Consider the following 21,923-nt stretch of genomic DNA (forward strand, 5'->3'; position numbering starts at 1 on the left):
GTACAGGCTACCAGAGCGTGGCAGCTCTGGCTCGGTGGAAGAGGACAGGCGGCTCGGTAGCACGAGTCGACGGTGGTGGCGTTCTGGTCGGGCAGCTGATCGTGGCACTCGGGCTCGTAGCCCGTCAGCTCACGTTCTGCCCACGGACGCAGACGCTCACCGGCCTCGGGCAGCAGCAGTTGACAATCGGGCAGGGTGGCGATGCCCGGGAAGGCAGGCGGCTTGGCAGCAGGGGTTGACGGCGGCGGCATCCTGGCCGGGCAGCTGGTCGTGGAGCTCGGGCCCGTAGCCCGACAGCTCTCGTCCTGCCCACGGGCGCAGTCGCTCGCCGGCCTCGGGCAGCAGTTCTCGAACGGATGGTGTAGCGGCGCCCAGGAATGGGTTGGCAGGAGGCCCCGGCCGGGTGAAGTCCTGGTGGCTCGGGTCCGGAACCCGACGGCCGTCTTCAACTCCCGATCCGGTGGCCGACCTTGTCCTGGTGCCGCTTCTGGAACTCCTCCCCCTACTGCCAGCGCGGCTCCTTTTTCTGCTGCTCTGGTCGATTCGTCGATTTCTGATTGGCTGCTCGAGGCTCCGTGTTCTTTTGTGATTGGATTGGCCTTTTTTCTTTCGATTTCTTTTCTTGTGCCGCGTGTTCACGCGCTGGCCGCTCTCCGGCGTCGTCGTTTTCGGCGCGGCGCAGTGGAGCGGCGCGCGCTCTCCTTGTCGTCTGCTTCTTGTTTGAAATGCACCGCTCCTTGTCGCACACCACAAATATCACCGTCGCGCACCACACATCACAGTGACGTCACGCAGCCATATCTCACCGCGCTGGTACCCAAAGATGGCGACTACGATGACGTCAGTGCAACGTATTATCACGCGCAAACTGTTTTGCTTTTTCACGGCGATTGTTTTTCACAGGTTTATCATTGTTATCGCTCTGACGTTCGACGCAAGAGGCGCTTTTTGTTGCTGTCATGCTGTCATGTTCCTTGCTGACGCCCCTTCTCGACCTGCTGGTACCCCATATGGCGTCCGCGATGACGTCCATGCAACCTATGTATACTATCTCGCACGTCACCATAGAATTAACACAGTCTTATAAATACCTCGGCGTAACGTTGTCTAATGATCTAACCTGGAACGCGCATGTCACTAAAGTCTCTGCTTACAGAAGCTGCTACCAGAAGCCTTGGGTTCTTAAAACGTCATCAATGTCACGCACCACCACACCTAAAATTGCTTCGCTACAAGTCACCCGTACGCTCCAAGATGGAATATGCCTCTGCCATCCGGAGCCCTAACGAAAAATATCTAATAAAGTGCGTGGAATCAGTACAAAATCGTGCCACAAGATTCATTCATTCATGCTATTCATACAATGCCAGTATATCATCGTTAAAAGCATAGTTTGACATATCAACCCTGGCTAGACGGTATCGTATCGCTAGAATGTACTTATTCCATAAGTTTTTTTTTTTTACAGCTCGCTTCATCATCCACCCTGCATCAGTCCACCGGCACGCATTTCATTTCGCATTGGTCCTCCCCTCCAAGTCGCCCGGCCACGTGGGCACACTACCACTTTTGCCTCATCATTCTTTCCACGCTCAGCCTCGGACTGGAACGGCCTTCCACACGACATAGCCGCAATCACCTGCCCATCCACATTTTTTAACTGTATAACTACCACATTTAACCGCCAGCAAACATGTACTTTAGTTGACATTAAGCGGAAGAAATGGAGCTGGGCAAGCCATGTAATGCGTAGGATGGAGAACCGGTGGACCATTATAGGGTTACAGAATGGATACCAAGAGAAGGAAAGCGCAGTCGAGGTCGGCAGAAAACCAGATGGGATGATGAAGTTAGGAAATAAGCAGGCGCAAGTTGGAATACGCTAGCGCAAGACAGGGGTAAGTGGAGATCACAGGGAGAGGCCTTCGTCCTGGAGTGGACATGAATAGGCTGGTGATGATGAAACATGTTTGTAGCCGAACTTACAATTCGGCGCAATGCAAGTGGTGCTCTTCCGGCTTGTTTTCTTCTGTGCAGGAACTTTTTCACTCTGTCGCGGAGTCTCACCAGGTTGGTATTCACGAATATCACCCACAGTCTTCACTTCGCTCTTTAAACGTCCAAGGAAATTACAAGAACTCAGAGAACTATCGTGACTGCGAGCGCAGCGCTCCGTGCCGTGAGCATGTTAACAGACGATATAAATGACCGCTTTTGAAAATTACTCATTGCAACAAAAAACATCGCACTGTTAAGCACTCTCTCAACATAATTTAACAATTTTCTTTCAGGTTTTAGTGTGAAAACTTATTATCTTAAATATAACAAGCGCGCAATAACAACACTCTCAGTAGCAGACGACGCGCGCTTCACGGCAAACCTCTGACTGCAGCGCCACTCTTTCTGTCATGATGCGGAGAAGCAGTGAACTACGCCGGTCGGCACACCTACCAATCTAGCCACCGTACTAAAGCGTCAACGGGGACATTCTAGGGGTGCCACCATCGACTTGCTTTCGCATGCAAAAAGTAAAGAAAAAAACAAGCGCTTTAGGAGAGGAGACGGCGGAGGAAATAGTAGATGGCGGTACTTTTACTGTATAGGGATTTTAGCCGTTGAGCGCTCGCTGCGCCCTCTGTCAGACGTCATACCCCGCGCTCCGCAGCTGTGATAACCGGGAGTATAGAAGGGGAGAGCTCGCGCCGCCGCAGCCATAGTTGAGGCCGCAGTATGGATTGTGTCTAACTACAAGCGAAGCCTAAGCGCAGCCGGGGGTCTTTAGCTATCGCTACTCGACTGTAGGTTTAACCAGAGCTAAACCACAGTCAATTTTTCCTGGGTCATTTGAATGCGCGTGTTGTTACCAGGACTCATGTGCCTGTCGTTTTCTGTCAATAAAAGTGACGCATGTAGAGGTTGCCTCTCTGAGCAACAGACGATGGAGATACAGCACACCATCACCACCAAACATGTTACACAAACTGGATGAAATATCTCGCCTGAATTTTTACATTCACGTATAGTGACACTAATCTTACTTCCGCATACTTCACTTCAATGGAACTCTATTTTATGGGGTACATTTGGAGCTTTTGTTTTTTCCCCGCTTTTTATGCTCCGGGAAAAAAAACGAGAAAAAATGCATGAGCCATTCCACTCTGTGAAGGTGGATGACCACCGAAGCTGCTTAATGCACGACACAGAGGTGACACAGAATTTTGAACAAAGGTACGAACATATTTATTGTCCTGATCGGTGGTCATCGTGACGATAAGTACGCACACACATTCACGTATCACCTCTGTTATTAAATCTGTCCGTCACGTAAGACTGACACACCCCCTTAAGCAATGGCTCATACCCCCGAAACGTGGCCTCCCCATTACGGCGACAAAAGAGAAGTGAAATTCTACGCTGGAATGTTGAGCGGCAACGGAGCCAGCTGTGGAAGACTACGAACGCGTGACCGGTGGCACGAGTGCGTTCGCGCGGTTGCGCCGAGGGGCGCCAACTCTTTCCCCTTGGTCGCCTTATCAGGCGCATATACTACGTCCCGCACGACGTCATACGAGGGGCGTTCAATAAGGATTTCCCCTGACTCACTTCTATTTATTGCAGGATGCTGAAACTGCGCATGTGTAATGACATAAATCACTACAGGTCACGTGCCAATGTGCAACTCTGAACTAATAACGGTCTTTCTTTTACAGGTCCTGAAGTGGTGTGAAGTGTGATAATGGATGCAGTGGAATACAGAGCAGTCATCAAGTTCCTGTACTTGAAAGGCCGCACTCCAAGGGAGACGTTCGATGAGATAAAAGAGGTTTACGGGGAGGATTCCCCATCATATGATGTGGTGAAACTGGCATCGTCAATTCAAATGCGGTCGGACTTCTGTGGAAACGGCTCCGATTGCGGGGCGACCCCACTCCGCTATCGATGAACGCACCATCCAGCAAGTGGAGGTCGCCATTTTGGAAAATCGCCGCGTAACCATTCGAGACCTAGCCCAAAATGTCAAGATTAGTGTGGGGTCCATGGAAAAAATCATTCAGGACCATCTTCATATGCGTAAGGTATCCGCTCACTGGGTTCCCCGGCTGCTCACACCTTTCCAAAAGCAGGAACGAATCGAATGCTCCCTGGATCTTTTGACCATGTGCCACGGAAACCAGGAGGACTTTTTCAACAGACTGATTGCACAGGATGAAAGCTGGGTCCATCACTATGATCCGGAGACTAAAGTCCAGTCGATGCAATGGAAGCACTTGGACACACCGCCTCCAAAGAAGGCATGCGCCCAGCCCTCGGCGGGCAAGGTCATGCTCACAGTCTTTCTTTTGGGACCAGCACGGAGTAGTCTTGATGGATTTCCTAGCTTCGGTGCCACGATTACTGAGGCATACTATACTTCACTGCTGAGAAAATTGCGGGAGGCCATCAAAAGCAAGAGATGTGGCATGCTCACCAAAGGTGCCCGCCTTCTGCAATACAATGCCCCAGTTCACAACTCACATGTTGCCCAGATGGAAGCACGCTGCTGCGGCTTTGAAATTTTACCGCATCCCCCTTATTCACCCGACCTCGCACCATCGGACTTCCACCTCTTTCCAACAATGAAGTCATATTTGAAGGGCAAGCATTTTCCAGGTGATGAGACTCTGATTTCTGAAGTCACAACATGGCTTTTGGGGCAACCTGTTGACTTCTACAAGCGAGGTATTTACAGTTGCATAAAAAGATGGGAGAAGTGTGTGTCCCTGGGTGGCACCTATGTAGAGAAGGACTAATAAATCTACAAAGTTTCGTTGCTCTCCCTCCACAGGAAGTGTCAGGGGAAATCTTTATTGAACGTCCCTCGTACATTCACAGAGAGACATCGTTTTAGATACAGGGGGCCGTTAAACCGAGCTCCGACGCGAGCGGCGATATGCGTTTGCTTTTGTTGTTGGCTCTTTCATTCTCACTTATTAGGGGAGAGTTTAAGGGGAGAGTTTTTCCGGGTGGACGCGATAATATCCCGGATCCTAGACATAAATAACTTCGCTGTAAAAAACTGTTTTTCTTTTTCAAAAAGTCTTGGTTTGTTCCCAAGCCCTTGCATCATTAATGGTGGTCATGCAGGAAGGAAAAACTGAGGAGAAGCCCTATATACCCAGTCCGCGCGCTAGGAGAAAAGTGTGGAGGAAGTCACGTGGTATTTTTCGCTGTAGCGGCCATGTCGGAGTACAATGGCGGTTTTGTTATGGTGGTGTGTGTTATGACGAGACGGTCGTTTCAGGAATCGTCCGACGTTTGTGCGCAGGTGCGAGTAAAAGCGGGTGCGAGAGAGAAATTCTGGCGGCTTTTGCTCCTTGAATATATATGACTTTGCCTAGGTACTATGGAGGAGAAGTTGCTTTGCTCGTTTTGTATGCTTTTGTCCCTAGGCGTGCTGGCATTGCGGAGTGAGGTAGTGTGTGTGTGTGTGTGTGTGTGTGTGTTGATGCCGTGCGTCGTCCCCAAGTTTTCCTCGTGCGTCTCCTTGGATGTTGCTGGCGCAGTGCGATGACGTGGACGGTCGTTGGCGAGATTGTGCGCGCTGATCATGACCATGCGCGAACTTGTTTATACTTGTGAACGGAGAAATCCTTTTTTTTTCGGCAACCACTGCACATATTTTGATTAGCTTTGCTGCATTCCAAAGAAAACGTTAAAATTTAGTAATTGTTATAAGTATATTTTGTTAGAATTGTTAGAAGTAAAAGCCGGCGTCCCTCGTAACCGAGCGAACCAGCACAACGAAGGATAAGACTGCGATAGCGAAGAGAGCGCGAGGAGGAAAGCGGAGGAGGGTGCACCGGAAGCATGACGTATGAGGCGGAAAGCGGAGGAGGAGGGTGCACCGGAAACATGAGGCATGAGGCGGAAAGCGGAGGAGGAGGGTATGGCGAAAGCGTGAGAAGAAAACCGTAGTGCCGTGCAATACGGGTTCTGCGGCGATGATGGTTACGAGATGGTGCCAGAGTAGCGCACGTCGTGTGTTCACTGATGACGCCGCCGATACCATATATATGGAAACAAAGCGCTGCATGAGCAGAGGTCTGTTTGCGGCGGCTGCTGTGAATCGCGCCCACGTGTCCCCCACGCGCTGCCTCTCGCGATCTCCCGATTAGCGAGGCAGTCGCGCCACACTTCCCGCCGTTTGCAACGCGCCGCACGAGACAGATTGTCCGCGCCAGCCAATATATCGCGGCATGAAACCACGTATAGAGCTGCGCTCAAATTTCGCATTAGGGAGTATCGTAATCATCGGCGAAATTTTTTATTGCCCGTATGTTAATTATGTTAAGGAATTGCTCACACCTATTTACTCAGGACAAGCAGCACGTAATAGTAGCAATAATAAAATTTTGCTGTGTTAAAGCGGTCAAACAAATTTATTGCTGCTTAAACTTGTTAAAACGCATGTACACGTATGTACATACAGGGGTTCTCGTCAGAGAGCTGACAGTCCTTTGTTCTACATTACACTCACATCCAAGACGATCAGAGCTTCATCTACGTTGTCGCTATATATAAGGTGATAATTTTTAAGTTTCATGGAAGTTTTAAAAATTGCCTGTGGCAGATAGCATAATTCTTGTCCTTGATGATGATGTGTTTAGTGGCGCAAGGGGGCCAGATTTTCTTGTCCTTCAGCGGGATCCATTATTCGAAGAGGTGGACATTAGTAGCTCGAGAAATCGAAACACACATGCAACTAAGTAACAAAAGTACACATTTAACTTAATTACTTTACGGCACATTTTGCAATTTACGAATAGTTCTCGGTGTGTTGCAAAACGTATCCGCTTGAAATGAATTTCCAAGATGACACCAGCTTCGAGATATCATTTCCCGAAGTGTGCGGCGAAATACATGGGTGTTCCTGTTACTTTTGTGCATTAATGCATAAAACAGCGTTTTGTTTTAAAAAAAAAGTAAGTGGAACAGGGCATTTTTACGGCGAGTTTGATTGCGCATATCTCAAAACTGGCGTCATTCTGTAAATTCATTCCAAGTGGATACGCCTTGCAAACTCACCGACTACAATTCGAAGATTGCAATATGTTCTGTAAAGTAATTAACTCAAAAGATAATTAGTTGATTTTTGTTAATTAGTTGAATATGTGTTTCGATTTCTCGTGCAAGTAATGTGCGCCTTTCTGAATAATCCAGCTCAAGAACTAGAATCGGTGTTATCTGCATTAGGCTATTTTTAACCATAAAACTTAAAATGACCACCCTGTATACACCGAACCAAGGTGTGTTGCCGTGCTATAGTTGGTATCAATTTTAATTTCAGCACACCGGCGGACGGAAGACTGACAGGAGAGCGAGCGCTCATGTCCCCTCTCTCCTGTCAATCTTCCGTCCGCCGGTGCGCTGTTTGTATAACAGCTCTGGCCACGTCGGCAATAAAGCAACTTCAGTGCAGCAACCGTGAGGCACGACCATTCGCAAGTCCGCGTTTAGCGTTAACAGGTGGCTTTCACTGTCTACACAGTCGCAGGCACATCTCACCTTATTGTTCTTTTGTTTATTTTTTCGCAATGCTGGCGAAATATGGGGGCAAGCTCGTCATGTTCCCGAATGTTGAATCATGCATGTAGCGTTATAGGTAAAGTTGCAGCAACTTGTTGGCAGCGCCGCTTAAAGTCAGTATTTTAGAAACATCAGAGCGATGCATTCTTCTGCATATGTTGCGAGAATATATTGTTCTAAATATGAGAACGGCGGAATGAAGTGATGGTTCGAGATTCTTGGCACATAGATGGGGAAAAGGTTGGGTAATCTGCAGCGCAGTAACTCTCTCTCAGTATAGGAAGACACCTCGACCGCGCTACACTATAGGGAGTGGGGAAAGAAAGATGGGAAAGTGCAGCAGCAGCAGCAGTAGGAATGCCGTAGACGCGCAAAGGGGTGGGCTTAGAGACGATCGGTAAGGCCGGCGTCGTCAGCGAAGGTTATGAGGGCACGAAAGAGCTACTTGTGTGAAGAGCATAGGTCGGTGCACTCGCTCATGAGTGCACTCACACTCACTCGCACTCATTTCAAAGGCGTGAGTGCGAGTGCGAGTGAGTGCCAGTGAGTGTGAGTGCAGGTGAGTGCGAGTGCGAGTTAGTGCCAGTGAGTGTGAGTGCAGGCGAGTGCGAGTGCAGGCGAGTGTGAGTGCAGGCGACTGCGAGTGAGTGCCAGTGAGTGTGAGTGCAGGTGAGTGCGAGTGCGAGTGAGTGCCAGTGACTGTGAGTGCAGGTGAGCGCGAATGCGAGTGAGTGCCTGTGAGTGTGAGTGAGTGGAGGTGAGTGCGAGTGCCAGTGAGTGTGAGTGCAGGTGAGTGCGAGTGCAGGTGAGTGCGAGTGCGAGTGAGTGCCAGTGACTGTGAGTGGAGGTGAGTGCGAGTGCGAGTGAGTGCCAGTGAGTGTGAGTGCAGGTGAGTGCGAGTGCGAGTGAGTGCCAGTGACTGTGAGTGCAGGTGAGTGCGAGTGCGAGTGAGTGCCTGTGAGTGTGAGTGGAGGTGAGTGCGAGTGCGAGTGAGTGCCAGTGACTGTGAGTGCAGGTGAGTGCGAGTGCGAGTGAGTGCCAGTGAGTGTGAGTGCAGGTGAGTGCGAGTGAGTGCCAGTGAGTGTGAGTGCAGGTGAGTGCGAGTGCGAGTGAGTGTCAGTGAGTGCGAGTGGAGGTGAGTGCGAGTGTGAGTGAGTGCCTGTGAGTGTGAGTGGAGGTGAGTGCGAGTGAGTGCCAGTGAGTGTGAGTGCAGGTGAGTGCGAGTGCGAGTGAGTGTCAGTGAGTGTGAGTGGAGCTGAGTGCGAGTGTGAGTGAGTGCCTGTGAGTGTGAGTGGAGGTGAGTGCGAGTGAGCGCCAGCGAGTCTGAGTGGGTGTCAGTGAGTGCGAGTGGAAGTGAGTGCGAGTGAGTGCCAGTGAGTGCGAGTGCAGGTGAGTGCGAGTGAGTGCCTGTGAGTGTGAGTGGAGGTGAGTGCGAGTGCGAGTGTCAGTGAGTGTGAGTGGAGGTGCGTGCGAATGTGAGTGAGTGCCTGTGAGTGTGAGTGGAGGTGAGTGCGAGTGCCAGTGAGTGCCAGTGCAGGTGAGTGCGAGTGAGTGTCAGTGAGTGTGAGTGGAGGTGCGTGCGAATGTGAGTGAGTGCCTGTGAGTGTGAGTGGAGGTGAGTGCGAATGTGAGTGAGTGCCTGTGAGTGTGAGTGGAGGTGAGTGCGAATGTGAGTGAGTGCCTGTGAGTGTGAGTGGAGGTGAGTGCGAGTGCCAGTGAGTGTGAGTGGAGGTGAGTGCGAGTGGGAGTGAGTGCCAGTGAGGGCGAGTGGAAGTGAGTGCGAGTGCGAGTGAGTGTCAGTGAGTGTGAGTGGAGGTGAGTGCGAGTGGGAGTGAGTGCCAGTGAGGGTGAGTGGAAGTGAGTGCGAGTGAGTGTCAGTGAGTGTGAGTGGAGGTGAGTGTGAGTGTGAGTGAGTGCCTGTGTGTGTGAGTGGAGGTGAGTGCGAGTTAGCGCCAGCGAGTCTGAGTGGGTGTCAGTGAGTGCGAGTGGAAGTGAGTGCGAGTGAGTGCCAGTGAGTGCGAGTGCAGGTGAGTGCGAGTGAGTGCCTGTGAGTGTGAGTGGAGGTGAGTGCGAGTGCGAGTGTCAGTGAGTGTGAGTGGAGGTGCGTGCGAATGTGAGTGAGTGCCTGTGAGTGTGAGTGGAGGTGAGTGCGAGTGCCAGTGAGTGCCAGTGAGTGTGAATGCAGGTGAGTGCGAGTGAGTGTCAGTGAGTGTGAGTGGAGGTGCGTGCGAATGTGAGTGAGTGCCTGTGAGTGTGAGTGGAGGTGAGTGCGAATGTGAATGAGTGCCTGTGAGTGTGAGTGGAGGTGAGTGCGAGTGCCAGTGAGTGCCAGTGAGTGTGAGTGCAGGTGAGTGCGAGTGAGTGTCAGTGAGTGTGAGTGGAGGTGAGTGCGAGTGGGAGTGAGTGCCAGTGAGGGCGAGTGGAAGTGAGTGCGAGTGCGAGTGAGTGTCAGTGAGTGTGAGTGGAGGTGAGTGCGAGTGGGAGTGAGTGCCAGTGAGGGCGAGTGGAAGTGAGTGCGAGTGCGAGTGAGTGTCAGTGAGTGTGAGTGGAGGTGAGTGTGAGTGAGTGCCTGTGAGTGTGAGTGGAGGTGAGTGCGAGTGAGCGCCAGCGAGTCGGAGTGGGTGTCAGTGAGTGCGAGTGGAAGTGAGTGCCAGTGAGTGCCAGTGAGTGCGAGTGCAGGTGAGTGCGAGTGAGTGCCTGTGAGTGTGAGTGGAGGTGAGTGCGAGTGCGAGTGTCAGTGAGTGTGAGTGGAGGTGCGTGTGAATGTGAGTGAGTGCCTGTGAGTGTGAGTGGAGGTGAGTGCGAGTGCCAGTGAGTGCCAGTGAGTGTGAGTGCAGGTGAGTGTCAGTGAGTGTCAGTGAGTGTGAGTGGAGGTGCGTGCGAATGTGAGTGAGTGCCTGTGAGTGTGAGTGGAGGTGAGTGCGAATGTGAGTGAGTGCCTGTGAGTGTGAGTGGAGGTGAGTGCGAGTGCCAGTGAGTGCCAGTGAGTGTGAGTGCAGGTGAGTGCGAGTGAGTGTCAGTGAGTGTGAGTGGAGGTGAGTGCGAGTGGGAGTGAGTGCCAGTGAGGGCGAGTGGAAGTGAGTGCGAGTGCGAGTGAGTGTCAGTGAGTGTGAGTGGAGGTGAGTGCGAGTGGGAGTGAGTGCCAGTGAGGGCGAGTGGAAGTGAGTGCGAGTGAGTGTGAGTGAGTGTGAGTGGAGGTGAGTGTGAGTGAGTGCGAGTGCGAGTGAGTGCCAGTGACTGTGAGTGCAGGTGAGTGCGAGTGCGAGTGAGTGCCTGTGAGTGTGAGTGCAGGTGAGTGCGAGTGCGAGTGAGTACCAGGTGAGTGTGAGTGCAGGTGAGTGCGAGTGGGAGTGAGTGCCTGTGAGTGTGATTGGAGATGAGTGCGAGTGAGCGCCAGTGAGTGTGAGTGGAAGTGAGTGCGAGTGCGAGTGACTGCTGTGAGTGTGAGTGGAGGTGAATGTGAACGTGAGTGAGTGCGGGGCCTGGAAAAAATTATGGTGAGTGAGTGTGAGTGAGTGTTCTCCCACACTGCCGACCTATGGTGAAGAGTTGCAGCCCGAGGGGTGCAGAATATTGTGTTCCATCGCCGAGCAAGGGTGGTTTTGCTGGCGTTGGAGCCTCGCGAGAGGGGCTCTTGCGGGCGCGGACGCTGGGCACTCGCAGAGACGGTGCTGTAGCGTTTCCAGAGCGCCGCAGTCTCTGCAGAAGGGGGGGTCAATAACGTGGACGTGCAAGAGACGTAGAAGGGATTGAGAAAGAGGGACGGCTGAGTCATTTCCTCAGTCGGGGGGCTTGTATGCTTGAGATTCTTCTGAGTGCGCTGTTTCGGCGCGATGAACATCAACCACTTGCGAACCTGCCTCAGGATGTTCTATCTCCATTGTATACACTTCTGAATTCCGCTTCTCTCAGTTAACAAATACAAGAAAAAAAATTTAATTCTGGGGTGTTACGTGCCAAAACCACGATCTCAGCGTTAGAAAACCGTCTGTTTTCTTGTTTTTAACATGCCCCTAAATCTAAGTGCACGTGCGTTTTTAAATTTCATTCCCATCGATATGCTGCCGGGATTGAACGTGCGCCCTCGAGCTCGATCCCTCGGCCAGCTGAAGGCGTTAAGGCGTCTGCTTTCCTCTACGTGACGTGATCGATAATAAATATCGGTAGTTTAAGCAGACTCTATGCAGGTATATCAAAGACATGGGACCAGTTACCTAATTAAATCTCAGTAACGTAAAAATTACTGGCGGCTACTCCACTGTACTGGAAACAATACGCACTAGGTTTGCTTCGCGCAACGCCGTTCCTCCTTTTTTTTAAAATCGTGCTGCGTGATAGCTGGGACACCCTGTATGTCATTGACGCTCTCGCCCGCAGCAACCCTTTTAATTACTGGTTCCGTAATCCCCCCCCCCCCCCCCCCCCCGCTCGCGTGTGCTTGTGGGGAAATTAAGGAAAAAGTAAAGCAAGCTCAGTAAAATACAGTAAGTACGACAGGCACAGTGGGCGTTTGGAGCAACGATCTCTCATCGCGCCACTGAATGGACGAATCTTCGAAAACACATCATTGAGACGACCCGCCCGATCGGAGAAGACATCATTAATTGTTAATCTCCGTTAAGCGTAGATAGCGTCGTCCTCGTCGGGGCGAAGTGCGTTTCACAAGTCAAGGACGGCTATACACGTGAAAATGCACGTGTGACCAGGCTATGCCTACTCCCATAGCAATAGCTTGTTCGCTGCGTCTTTGCGCTAGAAAACTTAAACATGCGCAAAAACGCGTAAGGCTTTTTTTTTTTTTTTTTCGAAGCTTTCGTTGCCCTGCTCCCTCATACGAGAGGGTTGCATTTCCTGCGACAAGTGCATGGGCCGCTGTGTCTTCCGCTGTGTGCGAGCGTGCAGCCATCATTTGCCTTTACGTCAACAGATTCGGAATTGTACAGAATATTTCACCGCACAGCATAGATATGGCATGTGTACGCATTTTAAGTAGTGCGTGCAACTCATTTCTGCTTCACTTACACCGGTGCAAACAGGAAGCGGCCTTGTACCTCACGGAATCTCGAATGATTGGTGTACTAGTGATGCATGAATGAACTCCGGTCTTGTTCAGTGCATAGTGCACATAAACAATTTCTCAGGACGCGTGAACTCCGACGAGAACTGTCAGCGCCTGTAACAAGAGTTTACTTACGCTGTACTGCGCACAGCAGTAATCCATGCTTGTCGGCTGTCTGTTCCATGCATTCTGTTGTGAGTCGGTGGAATTTCACTGCTGGCATCAACCCCTTCGTGTGTACATTGCTGGTTTGGGATTCCACAACACAACAGTAACTACCAGCCTTCCGTAGGGGCGCAATCGCAAACAAGAGACGTTTCGCGCGCAGACTAAGGCTACGTTCACACTTGGTCTCGAAGCTGTCGGAAGCGGCAAAATCTTGCAAAAATCCGCCCGCCTAGGCGGCAAAACAGGCAGAAAAACAGGCTGCGAGCCAAATCGGTCTCGGACCGATTTTTTTCGCCATGGTGAAGCGGAAACGCGGCGGAAAGTCGTTCTGCTTCACTGGAAGCTACACTAGCATGTAAACAACCGGTCGTAAAATTGAACATGGCACCAAAAGTGTAGGCTGTAATGCTGATCGACGCGATTAAGAACCAGCCCTTGCTCTACGACAAGAGTGGCACTAAAACGTACTGTCAGCAATACTCGCGATAGTATTCAACGTCGCGCGACCGGAGGCGCGGCAACGAAGCCTTGGCGTGACCCAACTTCTCGCGCTTTTGCAAAGCCAGGCGAACCCACCACCGCCGTTTCCGAGGTGTCCGCGTCTTCCGTTTATTCACTGTCCATTTCTAGAAAACAAGTAGGTAGAAGTATAAAAGCCATTTCTTCTTCCACTTCCAGGGCAGACAATAGTTAGGCAGATTCCTCGTTGGCGCTCCATAATTCTCCTCGCACGTGTACGGTATGTTGCAGAAGTCGCGGGGTGCTTTTCTCGTCGCGACGATAGATTGGGAGCGTAGGTCTCACGTAGGACGCGCAGGCTTTGGCGAGCCCCAACACAAGGGCCAGCCCGGGTTTTAGCTGTGGTGTTCCCGTTGCTCCTTTGGTGTGCTGGAGGCGCCGACAATACGAAATGATGAAATGTTATTACAACTTGTAAATAAAAGCTATTAAAGAAATATTATCTCGCCTAGGCACGATGGATGGATGGATGGATGGATGGATGGATGGATGGATGAGGCTGAACCCTTTAAACCTGGCGGTGGCATACGCCACCTAGCCATGACTATTAACATATTTTGTACTTTGTGGTGGGTGAAATTTCACCCCTGCGTTGCTTTTATCCACCAATCAGATAACCTCTGTTTGGTTATTTCTACCCGCTTAAAGTCTATTTTGCCTTCACTGTCCCTAAACCCCAATGCTTTGAAAAAATCAGCCCCGCGTTGCTTTGCACTGTAGGGTTAAGCCCTTTACAGAAAAGTATGAGGTGTTCAGCCGTTTCCTCTTCTCCACACGCACATCACAACGTGTCTATACCTTGGTACTTGACTCGGTACATCTTAGTCCGCAATACTCCCGTCCTGGCTTCAAACAACAAAGAGCTTCCCCTAGAATTATCGTAGATATTGTCTTTGGCGATTTCTTGCTTGAAAGTTCGGTATGTTCCCAGTGCTGATTTCGTCTGCATCCCTGTTTTCCACAGACCCCTCTCTGTTTCCTTAACCTTTTTCTTAACCGCTGTTTCCTGGTTTGCACCCCTCCTGCAGTCGAAATATTTGCACCTGCACCAACCTGTGACTCAGCGCCACCGCGCCCGTGTGAGGAGAATTACGGAACGCCAACGAGGAATTTACCGAAGGTCGCAGATGACACGCGAAGTTGCATAAAATGATCACTTTTGATGACAGTACCTGGGTCAAAGAATGAACATACCGCTCGAAATAATGCGATAATGAGCGCCACCACGCCGACAAACGTACGCAGACGAGATGGATCTGGACGAAAACGGCAGCGGCGGCCGCGGCGGTAGCAAAACAAATGTGAACAACTTTGACAGGCGCGGAAAAAATTTTCCGGCCGCTTTGGCCTTTCGGCCCGCTTGCCGCTTCCCAAGTGTGAACGTAGGCTAAGGCTACGTTCACACTTGGGAAGCGGCAAGCGGACGGAAAGGCCAAAGCGGCCGGAAAACTTTTCCGCGCATGTCTAAGATCCTGCGCGAGCGCGGCCTAACCGGCACCTGAAGGGAAGCGGCGGAAATGTATACCGGAAATTTCGACCACCTGGGGTCTTTAACGTGCACCTAAATCTAAGTAAAGCGGCCTCGAGCATTTTCGCCTTCATCTAAAATGCGGCTGCCGCATTTGTTGATACATTTGTTGCGCATTTGTTGCTTCAGAATGCGGCCGCCACATTCTCGCCCAAAACCTCACAGAGTGTCAAAGCCTAGAGAAACACCGTGTCACTTTTTTCCATATGCAGACATGATTCGCTGTAAATTACCAACCCGAACGGAAGCGCCCAGGAATGAAATTGTGATAGTAGCACCGGTTTCTTGAGTTATGTCAGCGCGAAGCGACGAGAACAAAGGGTGGGTAAGTGGGCGGGGGAGGAGGGGGGGGGGGTTTGAACCCCCGACCCCCCCCCCCCCCTGGCTACGCCCCTGACTCACAGCACAAAAAAGATGAAAGTCGAATCGAAGGAAAACTGACGCACGAGCTATGAAATCGCTATCGAGCTATCGAGTTCTCCTTCGATTGCACGTTTATCTCGGGAAATCGCATATCTTAACAAGGTTTTCATGGCAAACAGCCAGTGTGCATTGTCAGCATGTGACTATCATGATGAGCATTGGAAATGATGCTCCAGGTTTTTCCTGATCATGTTGCGCATGGTAGTACCATATATATTTATTCCTTCATGTCTGCGTGAATAAGCGGTTGCAAGTCAGCGCTGTGTGCGTGTCGCTCTCTCGTGTCCGTGTCTTTTTGGCGCTGTTTTTTTTTTTCTTTTTTTTTAATGAATTACCAATGAACGCGCCCAAGCTTCCACGCTAAGGTACTCTTAATCGTTTCTTTCAACGGACCCCCACCCCAGCTACGCTGTAGTTCATGTATCCGCACAAACGCGACGCAGTTGCGATGCCTGCGGCCTTTTCTTTTCTTTTTTTTTTTTTCTTTCTTTTTTTTTTCTTTTGCAGCATCACTGACGGAGGCGCGCACTAATTATCCCACTGCTGTCCATCTCGATTTCGCAAATAGCCGCGCCGATGTGGGCGCCCGACACGATGTTCCCAGCCCCCGACAGATGGCGCCACAAGTCAAGACAACGCTTTTGCGAGGCGGTTTGCCTCGAATCGTATTCACTGCTCATTCTAGCCACTGTCGCTTGGCGAGTGCGTATGTGCGAGCTTTCCCCGCAGCGCTTTCTCGAGCATCTGCGCGTTTTCGTGATTTCGCCAGAAGGTGCATGGGATGTAGTTTCTGTAATAATCCTTGCCCGACAAGTATCCTAGCGCTGATAGTTGTGTGACGCGTTATAGCCAGTGGTAGTCCGCGTGCTTTACGGGTTCGGAAAGCATGCTTTCCTCGCGCGGCAAAACAACGATGGCACTTCTCCGTCACACCAAACCGCTGATTCGTGCGCTGCTTCGTGCTCAGCGTCACACAGCTGCAAGGTAAGAGTTGTCAAACATTGCTTGATATACGCGCACGAACGTGGTTGTAAATTTCGACAACGCGTGGATGGAACTCGCCGGCCAAGTGCGCGCGTATTGATCATTTGTATATGTTATGATTTCACGCCGGTTTTGAGAAAGGGCAAAGCGCAACTCTTGGAGTTGCGCAGAATTTAAGCATGTATGAAGTGTGGGTCAGACCTTATATTTTATTTGATATAGGAAGGTACCAAATACGTTAAAGCAATCGAGGAAGCATCTAAGGGAGTCTGCAGCATCGTATTCTTTTTTTGTGTGTGTGCTTTGCATTTTCTCCTTACATCTGCCTCCGTTCCACCTGTGCGCTTCGTGCCACGCGCGTCTTGAATTCTGTTTTTAAGGAAGAAAAAAAAAAAAGCGTTTCGCAGTTTCTTAAATGTGCAAGCACAATGTGCATGCCACATTGCATGCGCATTGTGTTTCCACACTGTAATTTACCATGTACGGAGATTTCCCGCAGTCACGGAAGGCTGACTTCTGGATTTTCTTTCGTTGTTCTAGACATTTTCTATTATAAGTACCGCCTTTATTTTCGACATTTTGTGTTGTCGTGACAAACTCTTACGTCTGTTGCTTTTACAGCTGTAAGAGCAACATGTGCTTAAGAGCCGACTTTCAGCTGCAATGTTTGTTTGACCGGGTTTGTAGCATCCCAGAGATTGAGAGACGCCGTAGTTGAGGGCTGCAGGCTCATTTCTAGCACCTGTATTTTTTAACGTGCCCCAAGTCTAAGTACACGGGCGTTTTTTTTTTTTTCGTTTTTTTTTTTTTTTTTTTTTTTTTTTTTGCATTTCGGCTTATCGGAATGCGGTCGCCGCGGCCAGGAATCGAACCCGCGACCTCGTGTTCAGCAGCAAAACGCCATATCCTTGAGCCACCGCAGACTGTAGCTGCTACTTGCTGTATTTGCTTCACGTGAATATCCAGCGTAATCTGACAGCTCAGGTTGATGCACCTGTTTTGTAATTGCGTTATTAGTCTGACCCTACGCCCCAATAATATAAAGGAATGAGCATCAGTTGAATGGGGAGTTTTAGGTTTTGCGGACCTAAAGTCAGGGGACGCAAACGGCCGTGGGGCTTTGGGTACGCAAAATACGCTTGGCTGCGCTATTTCTAAAACTCCCTAAGCAAATATTAGCTTCGCTCTCAGCCTAAAGACTCGTGGGCGCTTTGTGTTGCACACTAAATAAAATATGACACTTTAGAAAACGCTGTTTGTTGTTTTGCGTTACTTTTTTTTTTTTGTTAGTTTGGTAATAGAACAGCAGGGAATTTTAACTATTCCGGATTCACTTTTTTTTGTTCCTTCGGCGTGCATGAGCAGGCAACATGAATGATCGCATTTCGTCATGGCCCGTTCAACTGGCCTGTTTAGAAAATTTTTCTTATAGCCCGTGGGTTGACAAACGACCTCGTTTTCGGTTGACTCGGTGGCAAGTGTGATGTAACATCGTGTATGTTTCTTTAGTATGTTGGAATAGGCTTAATTTAAAATTTAAAGTAAAACTTTATCTGACGACCAACGGCCGGGGAAAGAAGGAAAATTCTCCAGATTGACAGGTGCTATAACCACTAATCGTATGATCTCTTCCATCATTAAAAAGAAATGAAACTTCGATTGGGTCCTCCTTAAAACTTACTCAACGCTAACTCATTCGTTTGGTATCGGTTCGTTCCACACTATATATGCATGTGGTAGTCAGATATGTAAGCGCGTGGCTGTACCTAGATGCGACGGAAGCACGGTTCGAATTGAGATTCAACTCTTGCAAGCGCGCAACAAGCAAGTCGCGACATGAAGAGACGTGATTCCAACACGGTATTAGGACATCATTCCTGCATCACTGCGTTATGGCTCCTTAATTATTTGGCTGTTAACAAGAGCTCATAAGAAGCAGGTCACTTTCTTTTCACGCAGGCTGAATGCTTTTATTTCCTTGTATATTTGCGCCTATGGCGGGATCGTAGCCGCTTTGTTTTCTTTGCTTAATCACCTCTTCTAGTAGCCCAATCAAGATACGACACCATCCAGGTCGCCCCTTGGCCTCCGTCTCTAGTCACACCTTAAGTCTCTCGCCGTGCTTCAAATTGAATAGCTGCAGCTTGGAAACGTGCTAGCGAATTTCATTTGTGCTAAATTATTGAAATTTCACCTACCTAGCGACCATTTAATGGCCAAAATTTGAGTAGCCGATGAGCTGGAAAGGGGACCATCCACCATGCTTGCTCCTTTAACTGAAAAATACTAAAAAGCATGTATGGAATATTGCACACGTTGCGCAGTCTCGAATCGGCGTTTAGACGTACAGTACAAATGCCCGCTCACTTGAACGCACACGCCTTTCTCTTCTCTATAGAACATCCACATAAACAAAACTGTTTTTATGGCTCATGTTTCAGCCCTTTTCCTGTGTGCCGGGGGCAACAGTTGTGACGTAATTTATTACTCATTGCAGTCACGCGTTTTATCGTTGAGCAGTAAAATACTATTATCAGACCAACATTCAAGAGGACTGACTTTGGGCATGCAAGATGTTACCTTAATGCATCTTGCAAAAAAAAAAAAAAGAGAGAGAGAGAGAGAGAGAAAGAGACCGAAAAAAGCGGTGTGCCACAAATAGTATAACATATTCCGGTTACGTTAAAGTCATAGCGAAAGTTCGCACCCATCTGCGGTTTCAATGTCTATATGACCGTCATCTTGTCATCATTTGATACTACATATCTGGCGCTGCTGTTGCTCGTTTCCTGTTGCCTCCAATAAGTTGCTTTCGGGCGTCGATCAGGTTTCCTCCAGCTTCCATAGGGTGAACTTCGAACACTGGTAGATTCGCTCATTATTTAGCGTTCCCGTGCGTGTTCACTGAAATATTATCACAGACTCTCTTATATGAAAATGGTCGGTCCGCGGCAGAAAAGTGCGAGCTTGCGACAGCATCATCCGTAGTCCCAGGGGAAAAAAAAAAAATTTTTTTTTTTAAATCATGAGGTTTAACGTACCGGAACTGCGCAGTTGGTTATGAAGGACGCCGTGTAGGAGGCCTGCGAATTACTTTTGACCACTAGGGGTTATTTAACGGCTCCGCTGGCCTCCTTAGATCCCTTGGGTCCAGGGATAGCAGGGGAAAAGTAAACATGTCCGCAGTAGAGATTAGTAAAACGCGATTGGGGGTTTGGTGGCAGAAAAGGGGAGAGACCGCAAACAACGGAGGCGTACAAGAACAAAGTTCCCAATAGTGGTTCAGAAGGTTTGATGTTGGAATTGTTTTGTCTGTTAAAAAGAAAACGATAGGTAAGACATTAGGCCAAATAAGAAAAAGAGCTTGGTGGCGCAACCCACCGACCCGTTTCGAAGGAGACGCTCATAGCATCCCACATCCAAGGGATCTCCTGCAGTAAAGAAGAATACACAACCGCTGCCTTAGTGGTCCCTTTTTGTAGTGCTAGCGGAAAGGCCAAGTGAAAGTAACGGACGTATCCTGCGATGGATAAAGTGGGAGCTTTGCCTGTTATTTCCAACGCATTAAACCCTGCCTCTAACGGAGCGAACAAACGGCAGCCAAGCGTCAAACTTTGTTCGGCTGGTCCAAAGGCGGCTGCTCGACGCCCGGCCTGGCTTCAAAAATCGAGTTGCGTGCCGCTCACTTGGGGGTGGTACTGAGGACACCAAGACGGCTGTCAAATTCCTGCTTGTTGGCGTTTTGATCCAATCGTAGAGGCCGTAGCAGCCCTGTCAGCGAAGCACCTGACAAGTTTGACAATATGGCGGAATTTGACGATGGCTATACAAGGCAGTACACCCGGAATAGCACCTTGTATATCCTAGACATCATACCTCGCCAGATGTTTTCGCCCGGCGAACACTACCACAGCAAGTGACCAACGCGCGGTGGTCGACAGGAACCGAGCAGAAGGCACCACACCCGCCGGCCGATGTGCCGATGAGAGTCGTAGCTGCTTAAATCCTGCTGTACAACTATGTTGTTTGTACTGTCTGTTTCGTAGCTCGCATGGAACCTATACACTTCCTGAACCTATACAGTTTCCGAGAGTCATGTGCGCAGCAACTGAAAATGTTGTTGCTCTCAGCATCAGTTACACGGATGTGTTTTTACAGCGAAAGCTGTATATGGCTAGGCGAAACTAAAAACCGTTCGTTCCATGTTTTGATAAACGTCTCCATTGCCTGCGCCGTCAGTTACGTCGTTCTCTACGTCGCACCCAAGCGCGCGACCATTGGCAGCGCCGTTAGTGACGTCGTTCTCTGCGTCGTGCCGGCTCTGCCCGTAACGCCGGCTCCTCGGCTCGCCGTTTTCGCATGCGTTCGATATCTCGAGTTAGCTCGGCGTCGTGGTTAGCAGCATCCGCCGCCCATTGGCGCTTGCGTTCCACTAGAAACACAAACATGTAACCAATAATTGAGAAACGCTTCAATACAGCATCGGGATTAACCCACTGCTAAACACCGGGGCCGCACGTTTCAGCTTCGCTGGTTAACCATCTGTACGGAGTGCTTGGGCGGTGTTTTTAATGACTGCTGATCTGCCCTATGTTTTATGATTGAGAAAAATGGAAGCAAGAAAATAATAATAAAAAAATCACTAGACTACAGCCATTCTTCCTGCGGTACAGTTGCCAGTTCTCACATCGCCTCAACAACTTTGCGATGCGCACAACGTCGTGCTCGTCCGCTGCAGTGTTACCTGTTGTGACGGTGCGCTTTAATTCGGCTCTGCTCCTGCACGCCCTGCGTAAGTTGTCCGCTCGACAAATTTGCAAGGTCGCCTTATACCTATACCCCCCGCCCCCTTCTGGGAACTGGGAGCGATGAGTGGCAAGGCTGGTATTCACTCGTTTCGCTACTGCGTCGGTTCTATCCATTCTCTACCTACCCCCCCCCCCCTCCCTCCTCTCTACCATTCTCTAAACTTGCACGCTAGTAAAATGGTATGCGCTGCAATTTCTGCAATGTTTTTTGGGAGTCACGGATAATCACAGCTGTCAAGAGGCTAACGTGGCGACGCCCAGGGAGCTCCAGAGGGCATTGTGCACTTTAGACACGGTGCAAACGTCCAAACCAGTTTCTCGCGTCGCCTTCCTCCCGACGCGGTGTGCCAGGCAGCAATAACAGGTGGCAGTCACACAGTATCCAAGCAAGAGAGAGAACGAGAGGGAGCGAGAGAAAGCAAGGAAAGGAAAGACAGGAGAGTCAACCAGACGAGCGTCCGGTTTGCTGCCCTGCACTGGGGATACGGGAGAGGGGGAATAGAAAGAAAACAAGATTGAGTATTTGTTGTGCGTGGGAGGACTTGCAGGTTCGAACTGCAGAGAACGAGAAGATGCTGAGGGGCTGGATTTATTAGTTTACAACTACACGAAACCAACAGACCATTTCAAAGTCCTTTGAGCCCCAAAGATCCTTTACTTCCAGGGAAGACGCGCGCTGTCACATGGGCGCTTCAAAGGAGGCCTAGTTGAAGGGAGCTTTGAGTCAAGGGAGTCTGCGTTTGTCCTTTGAAATCTCAAAGGAATACTTTTGAGCCTAGAGGGCGTCCGACAGAAGAAAACAAAATTCTGTATAAATACGAAAGTTAAATTTTTACCTGTTAAAAACAAGTTTAACTATATTATAGAA

General features: G+C 49.8%; 2 protein-coding genes across 4 annotated transcripts in view; both read left to right on the forward strand.

The window, feature by feature from the left end:
* The first annotated feature begins 4,037 nt into the window (after positions 1-4,037).
* LOC119452543 (histone-lysine N-methyltransferase SETMAR-like) lies at positions 4,038-4,790 on the forward strand. The gene has a single exon (XM_037714636.1). It carries the CDS (start codon positions 4,038-4,040, stop codon positions 4,788-4,790), a length of 753 nt encoding a protein of 250 aa, XP_037570564.1.
* Positions 4,791-15,958: 11,168 nt separating this feature from the next.
* The window catches only part of LOC119434046 (putative acyl-CoA synthetase YngI), a 115,416-nt gene continuing 109,451 nt past the window's right edge, over positions 15,959-21,923 (forward strand). For all 3 annotated transcript variants that reach the window (XM_037701355.2, XM_049671740.1, XM_049671741.1), the window contains exon 1: positions 15,959-16,247. In XM_037701355.2, the coding sequence (XP_037557283.1) occupies positions 16,150-16,247 (98 nt within the window). In that variant the 5' untranslated portion in view covers positions 15,959-16,149. The remainder of the gene's footprint in view (positions 16,248-21,923) is intronic.

The sequence above is a fragment of the Dermacentor silvarum genome, chromosome 1, assembly GCF_013339745.2.
Source record: "Dermacentor silvarum isolate Dsil-2018 chromosome 1, BIME_Dsil_1.4, whole genome shotgun sequence".
NCBI lineage: Eukaryota > Metazoa > Arthropoda > Arachnida > Ixodida > Ixodidae > Dermacentor > Dermacentor silvarum.

What these genes read in the sequence shown, in the direction of transcription:
- LOC119452543 (XM_037714636.1), top strand. Translation starts at nt 4,038, where the DNA reads ATGGAAAAAATCATTCAGGACCATCTTCATATGCGTAAGGTATCCGCT.